The 13,132-nt window shown below is 44.6% G+C and overlaps 3 protein-coding genes across 4 annotated transcripts in view; all 3 read right to left on the bottom strand.

The window, feature by feature from the left end:
• LOC135485346 (uncharacterized) overlaps positions 1 to 13,132 on the bottom strand; it is a 28,220-nt gene that overhangs the window by 11,828 nt on the left and 3,260 nt on the right. Inside the window, exons 2-4 of one of the 2 annotated variants that reach the window (XR_010446556.1) lie at positions 12,889 to 13,114; positions 11,178 to 12,157; positions 9,871 to 11,050 (exon numbers count right to left, since the gene is read on the bottom strand). Coding sequence is in view for 1 of the 2 variants with exons in the window: in XM_064767247.1 (XP_064623317.1) it covers positions 10,712 to 11,050; positions 11,178 to 12,157; positions 12,889 to 13,114 (1,545 nt within the window). In the remaining variant the exon portion in view is untranslated. Of the gene's footprint in view, positions 1 to 9,779; positions 11,051 to 11,177; positions 12,158 to 12,888; positions 13,115 to 13,132 lie in introns of those variants that run through there. The other variant, XM_064767247.1, reaches the window with a different exon arrangement.
• Positions 1,758 to 5,007, bottom strand: LOC135484972 (FMRFamide-activated amiloride-sensitive sodium channel-like). Its single transcript, XM_064766691.1, has one exon. The coding sequence runs from the start codon at positions 4,512 to 4,514 to the stop codon at positions 2,751 to 2,753; it is 1,764 nt and encodes a 587-aa protein (XP_064622761.1). The 5' UTR covers positions 4,515 to 5,007; the 3' UTR covers positions 1,758 to 2,750.
• Positions 5,719 to 9,598, bottom strand: LOC135484964 (uncharacterized). The gene is made up of 4 exons (XM_064766682.1): positions 9,250 to 9,598; positions 8,613 to 8,850; positions 6,877 to 7,937; positions 5,719 to 6,352 (listed from the first exon to the last, which is right to left on the bottom strand). The coding sequence occupies exons 1-4, from the start codon at positions 9,391 to 9,393 to the stop codon at positions 6,029 to 6,031; spliced, it is 1,767 nt and encodes a 588-aa protein (XP_064622752.1). The 5' UTR covers positions 9,394 to 9,598; the 3' UTR covers positions 5,719 to 6,028.

Here is a 13,132-nt window from a genome sequence, read left to right as displayed (position 1 = left end):
ACATCAGTGAGAATAGAAATCTGCCAAATCAAAAGACTTGACAATATCAACTGGAAATTTCTTAATATAAATGTTCAATAATGCAAACTCCTTTATTTTTGCAAGCTTAGATTTTAGCAAAAATGTCCTTTTCAGAGTTCACCACCACAAACAAAGTTACACAAATGGAATGGTTTTCCAATCATCATATTAACAAAATTTATGGGTCTTCTAATTATTTTTATGTAATTTCATCAGGTCAGTACTTATTTTTGTGCCATTAACGTTGGGTTTATGACCCACTTATGCAAAACTCATGAAAGTATTACCGGTACACTGGAACCTCCCTTTGCGGACACTTCTCTATTGAGGACAACCTCTCTATTAAGGACAACCTCTCTATTAAGGACAACCTCTATTAAGGACAACCTCTCTATTAAGGACAACCTCTCTATTAAGGACAACCTCTCTATTAAGAGAGATTCTACTGCTAGTATTAGGTTTACGAAAATAAAGGGTTTAACTTTAACTGTAAATGCATGTCACAGTAATGAATTAGTGTGAAATGCAGTAGAAAGGACAGAGATTCCATGGAGGACTTCAGTGTTCAGGTTAGAAGACTATTTCACCAATCACTCCTAAAAAGAAACGTCCTATTATTTGCAATCCGGATGTTGTCGGATAAAGTGATGTACTCTTTTCAAGGCGGCACTGCTATAACCCAATTTCATTATCATTTGTGCCATGTCAACTTTGAGATCCTTATGATTGGCTAAATTGGCTCTTCGATTTTTGTTCTTGTGGATTCTATAAATTGTATTATGTTATCTGTTTATACTTGCTGAGATGGGACAATATCAATATAGTCGTGCTTTCAGTACCATTTATAATGATGTAGTTTCCATAAAAAAGGAAGATAATAAAATACTCTGCTGTCAGGACCTTTCAAAATGGTGTGTTCTGAGCTTCTTTTAGAGTGGTCGATAATACGAATATTGCCAGAGTGTCTGATCCAAGTCATCAGATTGCACATGTTGATTCTTCTCCGGCCTTGAAAAGCCTGAGTACCCAGGTCAAGAGCTTTCCAGAAGGAGAAAATCTAAGAGTGTGCTCTGGTGATGAGGATCAGACACTAGGGCAGTATATGCTCCAGGTCTGTGGGGACATGTACGGAGAAGAAAGAAGATGTGAACATGAAGAGGGGACATGTATGGAAAAGGAGGGACGGGAATATGTTTAAGAAGAGATGCCAGTGAGAGCAAGAGTAGGGGACATGTATGGAGAAGGAGGGATGGGAAACGTGCATTAGAAGAGATGTGAGCATGAGTAGGGGACATGTATGGAGAAGGAAGGATGGGAAACGTGCATTAGAAGAGATGTGAGCATGAGTAGGGGACATGTATGGAGAAGGAGGGACGGGAAACGTGCATTAGAAGAGATGTGAGCATGAGTAGGGGACATGTATGGAGAAGGAGGGACAGGAAACATGCATTAGAAGAGATGTGAACGTCAGTAGGGGACATGTATGGAGAAGGAGGGACGGGAAACATGCATTAGAAGAGATGTGAGCATGAGTAGGGGACATGTATGGAGAAGGAGGGACAGGAAACATGCATTAGAAGAGATGTGAACGTGAGTAGGGGACATGTATGGAGAAGGAGGGACGGGAAACATGCATTAGAAGAGATGTGAACGTGAGTAGGGGACATGTATGGAGAAGGAGGGACGGGAAACGTGCATTAGAAGAGATGTGAACGTGAGTAGGGGACATGTATGGAGAAGGAGGGACGGGAAACGTGCATTAGAAGAGATGTGAACGTGAGTAGGGGACATGTATGGAGAAGGAGGGACGGGAAACATGCATTAGAAGAGATGTGAGCATGAATAGGGGACATGTATGGAGAAGGAGGGACGGGAAACGTGCATTAGAAGAGATGTGAGCATGAGTAGGGGACATGTATGGAGAAGGAGGGACGGGAAACATGCATTAGAAGAGATGTGAGCATGAGTAGGGGACATGTATGGAGAAGGAGGGACGGGAAACATGCATTAGAAGAGATGTGAGCATGAATAGGGGACATGTATGGAGAAGGAGGGACGGGAAACGTGCATTAGAAGAGATGTGAGCATGAGTAGGGGACATGTATGGAGAAGGAGGGACGGGAAACATGCATTAGAAGAGATGTGAGCATGAGTAGGGGACATGTATGGAGAAGGAGGGACGGGAAACATGCATTAGAAGAGATGTGAGCATGAGTAGGGGACATGTATGGAGAAGGAGGGACGGGAAACGTGCATTAGAAGAGATGTGAACGTGAATAGCGGACATGTATATAGAGAAGGAGGGACGGGAACATAAGTAGGGGACATGTATCGAATCAAATTCTGCCGGATGAGCCTTTTGATTAAGCGCAACCAAGAGATCATGACACACATTCGTAGTGATCTCTTGGTTGACCTATTAGTTGATTAGTTGGTCTTTTACGGTGTGATTTGTCATTCCTTGTTGCAGATTCTGATCTCCCTCAAAATGGCAAGCTTCTGATTTGCAAAATGTTACAGGAAGTCACACAAACGGCTGCTTGAGGAAAGTAGTGAATGCCATTCCTAACCTAAACACTGACAACTTCTGTTCCAAGGGAACTAAAACTCTACCAAAGGAAAGAAGTGAATGGTATTCCTAACTACACTGACAGAGTGTTCCAAGGGTACTCAATCTCTACCAAAGTCATAATGTGCAACACCCTGTATGACATCATTGAACATCAATGTTATTCGTGAATGGTTACACTGATCTCTTGCAGACTGCTGTCATTCTGAAGAGGACATATCACGCCAGCTTCAGGCTTTCTTTCACCAGACTCGTCCCCTTTAGATTGCTTCTTGTCCTTCCCCAATTCGACCCATTTGATACAATACTGAAGAATTTCGCACAAAGTCACAGCACTCACTCCAACATACAGTCCGAGAATGCCCCCAATGTCCGAAAACAAATTTGAGAGAGGGTAGGCTGAACTTTCTGTCACATGCTTAACAATCCCTGACTGGAAGTAGATATGAAGCTGCAGGAAGTTCTCCCTCAGAAGTTGTAACTCCGACTTCGGATGATTCCTATGATATGCTTCGCAGAGGTCGTTCAAGGTCGGGATGATAGATTGGTATTCCGTCTTGTTTAGGAACCATTCGGGCGGCTCGCAGAACAAGTTGGCGTGCAAGTAGTAATGTGTGAAGGGCATATCTCGACCAAACCTCCCCTGTGAGTGCGACACGCGGTATCTACGCTCCTCACACGGTGCTTTGCATACGCCCTCCCACTCCCCAACATCTCTCCGTTCTTGGTGTTTCAATAGCGTTGCAGCACAGTTGAACTTACTCCCTGCTGTGCTCCCATTCGGTCCCTTCATGTACTCTTTCCATTTCGTAAAATCAGCCATTAGTTCGAACGAGAAGAAACAGAAATTGTCGAAGGACTTCTTCGTATTTAGATCCAAGCTATCTGCAATCACTTCATATGGGATCGGATAGTCCTCAGAGAGACACCCACACGTTTCGAACCAGTAGCGTTGCAGCTGAACCTTGCGGCAGTCTTCCAGTGTGTAGCTATAGTTGTTGATCTCTCCGGTAAGATAGTCCCTGTATTTGATGTGAGTCCTATCTCCGCCAGTGCAGCCAATGAGGGTCGCAGGATCCCTCGTCGTCCACTTCGGCTCTATTGCCATATTCCAGTAGTAACCAGACGTAACAATGGTCCCAGAACCTGGGTCAGGGTAACTGTCCTTCTCATGGACGATTATTTTCATTCCAACGGGTTTAAGCATGCTGTATTTAAACTCGGATAACGTATTAATCCTGTCGTTATATGAACTGAACCACGTCTCATTGGGCACTCTACCTTCAGTGAAGAGTACCATTCTGTAGCCGCCATGTTCGCCCGATTCCTCCACATCGCCGGGGGAGGGGAGAGTGAAGCAGTTCCCATATCCAGGAATCTTCACCTCCTTTATCAGCTTGCGATCACAGAAGTCCTCCTTATACAAGCACTGCACTATAATGTAGTCCCCGTGCCCAAACTGGTCGCTCAAGGAAACATATAGCATGTTCTCAATGCGACGATAGATATCATAAAGAGTTTGCTTTGAGGCTGTCTTGAGGTACTTCACATCAGCGAAGTGATCAAGAGAGGAGTTTTTGAAGGCGTTGGTTTCTTCGAAAGCTGTCAAATTGTACATCATCTTTCCCAAGGAGACAGCCACCGTGTTACAAATGGTGACGTCTGGGAATGGAATCCGTTTAGTCGTGTACTTGGTGTCCACATTGATCGGATGGGCGGTGTACCGCTGGATCAGTATGCACATGTGTGCCACGAACCCCACCAGGCATACCAGATATATGGCAGCCCACACGATTCTGAGAGAGCGCGACTTGGCCTTACAGACAACCAAGGCACCAAGTAACCTTCCTGTTGAATGGCTCGATGCGTTCGAGGACTTTGAATCCTGTCGAAACGTTTGAAAGTTCATCCGTGCCATTTTCATATGATTAATGTTATAGACAATGCAACAAAGTATCTCACACTACATTGAACGGAAACTAAACGATACTTGAATCTGATGCGAGTACTTTCGTCACATCTATAGCTAAAAAGCAACTTTCCTGCATTGTTCTTGTGTCACATTGACAGTTTTTAAGCAACCTTCCAAGGTATAGTCAGAAACTAAGTCCTTCGTGAGAGAATGAAAGTCTCGATTGGGGGTCTTCCAGCACAACCCGGGGTTTAACGGTCTTTCCAGGAACATTTTTTTCGCATAGAAATTGCAATTTCACATTATTTCAGCCCGAATCTTTACCAGTGTTGCTGATCAAAGGTAGTTCCGTCCCGCGTCCGCAAAATACACGAAGTCCTCTAAGTGGTCTGAAAGTGAGTTGCGCAGGAGAAGACCAACACAATATCCTCCTCCATGTCCCCATAGAGCGCAGTCACACACAGCTAATGCCTTGCCTGATGACAGGACGTGGACAGACCTAGAACCTCAGTCAAACCAACAGCCCTAATGGTCAGAGGGAAGGAAGCAATGTCATCAATGGACAGCACCATAGGTCATTAACCATAATCAAATCGATGCGGAAACTTATGCATCAATACCAATAAAGGGAGTCCGTCTGACGTCAACCAAAATAGCAACTGGTGTCGATCATTACATTCTCCGTTTTCGAGGAGTTCCTTTTTATGTAAAAATTGCCCAACCAAACTACAATAATCATCGTGGTGGTTAAGTGGTGGCGAGTAGAGCTACGAAAGTCCCCAGAATCGTCTCCTCATCACGACTTGAATTCGATATCCGCAGCGGCTCCCTGCTGGAGGTACGAAGTTGTGCAAAACAGATGAAATCAAGATGCAGCCGACCGGTCAGGATTTTGACTTTATCATTGAATGACCTTTATGCGTGGCTGCTATTTGCATTAGAATATCGAGATTACATGTAGATACTTTTAGCGATACTCTTGCTATTTGCATTATTGTTTGCTAAACGTTCTAGTTCATATCATGCGATAGGCCATTTCGGTAATGAATGTCAACATTTATATGAGGCATTCATTAACTGATTACAACGCCACTCGTGAAAGTACGAGGTAAATTTGTTTTGGCACGACCGTGCTCTCGCCTCCAAAACTACCATGAGTTTAGACTCCAACTTCACACTTAACATGATTCAATAAACTAAACTAACACTGTTTTTCAAAGTGTATTTATTGGGAAACCTTTTTTTTGGTAGAATTTCACAGGCTTTGATTCTTTCTCAATATCAGCGAAATGTAAAGTTGCGCCAAAAACGTCTTGTTCGCCAATTGGTAGAGGAAGTCGATAGCGAAATTGCTGTTTTCAACAAGAGATGCCGAGCTCTGTGTCATGTCACACGTCAGGTGAGCGCGGAGAAAGATGATGCTGACATTGAGAAATATGATTCCACTTGACATGGATAAACTCGAACCGACGAAAGCAGATAAGATAGAGCTTCTGGGTTGTGCTACGAAGTTGGTCTGCCAAACCTTAAGTTTCCCAGGGGTGTTTATAAAAGATAGACATGGTAGCCAAGTCATAGCTGTACTCATTCCTAGCAAGACACTTGTAGTCCCAACCCTCACCACCCGCATCAATCTTGGTAGCCTTGTCTAGAATTAGCTTCGCAACGAGCACGTTCTCCGGATGTTCGACCTTGGCCTTGATGGTGACGTTCTGTGATTTGTGGATCTCCTTCCAGCCCTCTGCTGTTGTGTTGAGTGGAAGAAACTGTAACAGGCGCGAGGAGTTCCGGCCGATGAAGAATTGAATCTTCGGCATTGGGTCGCCGTCTGCCTTGCAATAGTACGTGATCTGGAATGGAAACAAAATCTTCATAAGAAATGCGAAATTTGTTTCACATATACTTAGAATCTGCAACATCTACATGTCAACCAGTGTGTTCTGGAATCTCTTGATCATCATATTTGCCAAACTGCCGCGACCGTCTCGCGCCGTCGTCTAGGCAGGTTTTGCAACCCTTACGAACGACGAAGTACAGAACACAAAGGTATGTGATGTCTCCTCTGTGCGCAAGTCCATTTACGCGACACTCGTAAAGTGGCTTTCAAATAGTAGCACGAGGATTCATGCCAGGGAACTCCTGAAAACCGTCGTCGTCGTTGAAATACATCTACAAACTTCGTACACAACGTCGTTTTTAGAATGTAGATGGAGTTCCAATTACATGTATTGGTCTATGGCAACGCCACTCTTCTACTGGTGACCATTTCCAATGCTTGATTACCAGTTAGATGTCCCTTGAAAACGAATGTACCTCAGGATAAGAAGATGTAATACTAGTATCTTGCCATGGAGAAACAAATCGGACAACATACCTCAGTTGGTTTTCTTATGACGATCGAGTCAGGCCGGCTCCTGACAATATTTGCCGCTTCGTAGGTAACCACTGTGAAGATGAAACTGTATCGCAGCAATCCGTTCAAGTAGGATGCCGTGCAAATGTACTGGCCATGATTGCCATGGGACACCTTCCCGAGAGGAAACTCCGCCCGAGCAAAGGTCTTCCCGTACACTTTCTTACTCAGTGGCGAAAGCTTCTTCCGCAACGTCATATCCGATTGTTTCAATGTTATTTCCGGTTCTGGTAAACCAATACCGGAAGCTGTGCAAGCAATGCAGTTTGCGAGCTGTCGTCGAAGTGGTAGGATCCGGTTGAGTAATGTGTCGTACTTCTGTAGGTGTTTGTCGCAGGATTCTATTTTGACAGCGGGAGCGATCTTGGTATGTCTGACAAGTTCGCTAAACACGACAAGGGTGACCCTGTACGTCCTTGCAACGATCCGAACTGGTAAAGTCCACGAGTACATATAAAGACCGTCACTGACTGTCAGCGCAGGATCGAACTTGAGGACACTGCTCACCGAGAGATTGGTATTGGTGAGGCGTTTGATCTCGTCGTTGAAGGCCATGTTGGTTGGTAAGGCGCGGTTGATCTTCTTCCGCCGAACCAGAGGCATCCAGGAATACTTCAAACTGGGGTAGGGGTCTCCAATCTGAATGTCCCTGTCAATGTATTTTGTCCATCCACCACGGTATTTTTTACACATGGTCTGCGCATTGACTCGCTTTGATGAGCTCACGATAAAGGTGAAATTGAACTTGATATGATGCCCGGACACAAACTCGTAAGATTGCCTCGGAACCTCTACAATCTTTGGCGGTGTAAGACGCGTCTTTCTGCTATACTTGCCCCGAAATACCTGGTCACTGGGCATGCGCAGTTGCATAAGGACGTCATGACATGGATGCTTGATACGAATCTCGAGCATGTATCTGTTGAAGAGAGCATGTTTCGTGTGTTTGACGTTCGTGACTTTCAAAGCTGCCCGATGCATGTTCTTCTTGTTCAGGTATTCCATCTCATGGTCGTGGTCGCCTGAAACACGAAGAGAGAAGATTAGACTTGCCTGAAATCATCAGTCTGGTGGCCTCATCATTTCATGAGTCCAGACTGGCAAAGAGAGTATGACTGGAGTCCGTTACGTTACATCGGAGAACAGCAGAGCGGATGTTGGTGCTGTCACCTACGTGCAAGCGACGAGTTATCAATGAATTGACATCATAATGTTCTGGAAAATGTTGCAAATTCTATGTCAACGAATAAGTCAGCGAACTACGCAATAGATTTGCTAATCTTCATTTCCCTATTGTCAATTCTCTGAATACCAATTCTATAAAGAATCCAGACTATCACCATCAAAGGATTCGGGGTGGATTCTTTTCGTTATTCAGTGAATTACTAGTTGTATGTTATCCGAGTAATTCTGATAACGCCTCAGCGGAAAGACTGAATCACAGAGAGAGACAGAGAGAGACATAATAAAAAGAAGACCACTGGCTTTGAACAATAACAACAAAGGAAGATGGATCAATGTGATGAAAGTAAAGCTTTTAGTCCAGAGTAATATCGGACTGTAAAATGCACATTATTTTCTGTAAGAATTTCTAGCCTGATTAAGGGAAATGACTGCGCGGGAAAAGTGAGTTGACGAATTGGCTCACTTCTAAATCTGATGAATGAAGTTTGTCAGATCATAATGGTGTTACTTACTGATTATTGGGACCGGGTACTTGTACAACTGTCTCTTGGCAACCTTGATCGTCTCGTGCTCGTACCAAACCAGATCAATAGGAAACTTTGACCGGATGTACACCACCATCTTTGCCGGCTTTGACTGCTTGAATGTCGTCATTTCCACCCTGGTGATCTCTGGGAACTCGATAGGGGGCGTGTCCATCTTGCATGGGTCTTCCTCTTCTTTTGCGAGGGGAGGAATGGGTGTGGTCGCCTGGAGAGATGACAAACTGGCTAAGTTTACCAATCTATCTACGAAATCGGAATAAAGACCAAGCCAGAACATAGCGTTAAGACTAGTGGTCAAATGCTCAGATCAGACAAGAAGAACATTCAGGACACTTTCGGCAGCTGAAGCTACAGTTAAACTGTTTGCTACTGTTGTATTGGCTGTGGACAGTAAGACAAAGATTGCACTTTCGAGGGAAGCATCTTTATGGACTCATGGCTTGAATACCCCTTAAGATATTCAGAGGACACCTATAGGCACCCATCTTGCATTACTGCAAGTACAATGGCCGTATACTTGGCGAATTCGTGGGTTGAACCCGTCAGCTGGAGTCCTTTTCATTGCGAGGAAGTCTGAACAACGTCTAAATAAACTGGTACTTACATATTCTGCGTAGCCATCGTCTGCCTCTCTTGCCCTCTTTCTCTTCCCGGTAGATGATGTCACCAGAAGAAGGAGTAACATAAACAAGGAAGTCCATGACAAAACCAACTGCCCCCTGGCACTATGGCGGCTGCTCCATACCATACTTGCCCTGTCAATGCCTGAACTGGCGCTAAACAGACATCGTGAGAGAAGAATCCAGTTTCTTTAATCTCCTAAAGGATCATAGCCGAAGCAGAGCCAGCATAAAGAATGTCAAAGAGGCTCAAAGGTCAGAGACCTGCCATGATAGGCTGCATAATCATGGTTGGCAAAGATCACCTATTGTCAGCTGCTCTTCATAGTCGGCACGAGATCAACTTCAAAAGGATGGATCATTATTTGATGTAATCCGAAATGACGCAGAGATAATAACAGCATTTATTCGATACTGTTGACGAGTTCGTCTATTTTCAGCGCACTAATCCCTTGAGGACTGTCGGTTGAATCTCACTGATGTTATATTATAGATATAATAGCAACTGGAATCGTCTTCAAAGACTTTTATTCAACATATATGTTATCGTGTGTATTACGATAAACAATTGTAAAGGGTACACATGAACGACTGATCTTCACAACAAATATACGTTTTACATCGACGACTATTTGGTGCTAATTGTGTTCACAGTAGATATAGATGTTGTTATTTATGGTTCTATGTGACCAGCCCGAATCCTCCCAAATGGAGCAGCACCATAATTCAGTTATTTCGCTTGATTATAAAGAAGCACAATAATTTTGGTCACAATTTTATACTGCAACTAGAGCCGTCCACAGAACAGAAGAATACCTACTAATATAACACCCTGCATCACAACCTCCCTAATCTATGTACAAGTGCTCAATAAGAAAGTGCAACGTTGTGCGTAATATAAACAGAAAAATCTGCTATGAGAAGTAAGTTAACGGTATGACTATTTCCTTCGTCGCGTGAAAAAAAATTGGCAGACTCATGCAGGGACAAGCAACTGCAACCCTCTTCAAAAGATCGGAAGTACTACATGCACTTTCTGAACGTAAGGTCAGTATCTTTCTTATGGAGGAGACATCATTCACTTAAAGGCCATCCGTCACCTTCGATTACATCAAATACAGTATAGATTGTCAAACCTATTCGTGATCACATCTCTGTATACACCCTTCATTAACAGCCTCTTCTATTAGTGAAAGTGGCTGCTTGGAGCCAACCTTCAATTGATTTTTTACCTTAAAATTGCACAGCCCTAAGCTGATTACAATAATGCTCTTGCCAAACTGTGCTCATCATCTGTGCCAACAATGGTACCAGATAAAACAATACCCAAACAGAAGTGGTTACCTTTCCCTCGGCACACCCTATTCAGTTCGTCATTTGATCACCTCAATCTTCTCTTTCTCACAACGGCTATAAACATAAACGCCGTTTCCGATCCGCGGGCACTCAGATGTCTAAATCATCATAACCGTTATAGTAAATAGAGATAAAACCAATATTATAACTATACTTGTTCCGGGCAACACATTTGTAATCATAGTCATCACCCCCTGCATCTTTTTTCGTTGCTTTGTTGAACACAAGTCGCGCTTTCGTCGTGCCTCGTTTTGGGTCATACCTGACGTGGAATGTAATGTGCTTCCGGCGAGCGACGCGAACCCAGCCTTTCTCTGTGTCTGGATCGAATGGGCGGTGGACGTTGAAGAAGTTGGCGTCATCTCGGGGTCCCTTGTAAAAGATAATCTCCGGTGCTGGGAAACCGGTAGCTTTACACGTGAAGACCACCTTCAAAAGGAAAAAAGCTTTTTAGTAACGACAGTTCCGTGTTATAGGACCAAACATAAGTCTGCAAAAGGATTGGTCATTGGTGTCCACAAATGATCGGAACTGGTTAGTGAAATCACATACTGACCTTGGTCGGTTTCTCAATATCAACTCTGTTCGGCTTGACCACTGTCAGCTTTACGGGAAGAAAGGTGGTGACACCAAATGCCCGCTGGATGTTGACGTTCTTGTCCTCTGCCTCGCAGATGTACTGGGCATCGTCGTCATCGGAGGGCTTCTTGATGGGGAACATGGCCGTGGTGAAGTTAGATCCGCCAGGGTACTTGTCCGACATCTTGATCTCAAAAGCCTGCAATGTTCCATTCACGTCCTTGATCTTGTAGAGTCCAATCTTTGGGTTGTCCATGTTCGCTACGACGCAGCCGATGCAGTTGTCAAGTTTGCGCATGATCGGGATTCGGAAGTTCGGCGCCATGCCATCCTGTTCCGTGGCACCACTGCAGGACTGCACCATCGAGTTAGGTACTGATTCGTTCATCCTAATCTCAGTAGTCACTCTGATATGAATACCTTCAGGCAACACCAAGTAGTAGCCATAAAGCCCAGCGTCAGTGTCCTTGACTGGCGAAATAGCAGCGTTACTGCTGACGATGTATTTACTAAACTCAGGGCGACGAATTGCATTGACCACCTTGAAGTTGTCACGTGGGGTCATATGGATGCTGTCTGCGTACTCGACTTTCTGCATTTCTTCATCCAACTGGAGTATCTTGTACCAACCGCTCTGCTCCGTGTGTTCATCCATGAACTCGATCAGCATGGACACGTTCAGATGAAACGTGTCCCCGGGTTGCAGGGTGTAAGACTTCAGCGGCATCTGTAGGAACCTCGGGAAGGCCATTTCTTTGATCATGGTGACAAGATGGCCGTCTGTGGTCCGCGGGATAGCCAGTTTCATCCCAACATCGTAACAAGGGTGTAGAATCCTGACTTTTAGGATGTAGACGTCAAATGGATGCAGGTTGTATTCGCGCTTCTTTGAGACGGTCAGTTTGGTGGTGTGCACACCTCGCACATGCGAGTTATGAATCTTGTGGAGACTGTCGTCTGCAAGAAAAACATGAAAAGAACTACCAGAGTGCTGTTCGACTCGAAGGCGACTTTCATTAAAAATCTTTGACATCGTTCATGAGGAGAAACTATACTCTAACGGATTGATACATCGTTTGAGTATTGCGTTAACAATGTGTAGGCATTGAGACTAATTCTATGTAACCATCCACCATCCCCGCGTAGCAGCTGTATCGCCAAGTTTTTTGTCGGCGGACCAGATCGGTGGCATTAATGCATGCATCGTGGTTCCGCATTCATGGCTCAATTAAATAAGTTAATGGGAAAATCTACCAGTTGTTTCAGGCGAACCATAAGTGGATAAATCAGATTGTTCTCCAGCCATTACGTGGTAGCTTGATGAGATCGGTGTAATGGAAGGTATGCCGTTGGAAATTACGAATGAGGCGGTACTAACTGCAGAAGGAGAGACTATATTCAGGCAGCTGTTAATAAATGCACTCGGAGAGTAGGAGCAACTTCGGGAGACGCTAGAGTTTGGCCTTTCCTAAGAAGGGCACTTGGAGTTTTACGGTGCAAGCTGAGAACGAAGGAGAATTGGTGAGTGAGCTCCGACTAGACTCGGAGTCCACTTCAGGACCTATATATTCCCGATTTTCTGCTGTTGTATATAAACTACCAGTTAGACTACTGTCTAAGACAAGGAGGAATTGGCGGTGACGGTTTAAACCTTACAAATGGATCTCTAGATGCTCGGTCATACTTACTTGCGACAGGGATGTAGAAATAGTTCATCATCTGGAAGCTCTTGCTCCGGATCAGGGTGACGGTCTGTTCTTTCTGCCAGCGGAACCTCAGCGGGTACTTGGACTTGAACTCGACGGTGACTGTGGCTGGTAGCGCGGGACCCAAGACGGTCATTTCCTTGATGTCAAACCGCGGGAGCTGGATGGGCTCCGGCTTCACGCATGGGTTAGGCTCCTCCGTCGAAGCCTGGAGGAGAAAACATGC

Source organism: Lineus longissimus, chromosome 3 (assembly GCF_910592395.1).
Source record: "Lineus longissimus chromosome 3, tnLinLong1.2, whole genome shotgun sequence".
Lineage (NCBI taxonomy): Eukaryota > Metazoa > Nemertea > Pilidiophora > Heteronemertea > Lineidae > Lineus > Lineus longissimus.
The sequence above is the reverse complement of the archived record's forward strand: the minus strand, read 5'-3'. Positions and strand labels throughout refer to the sequence as shown.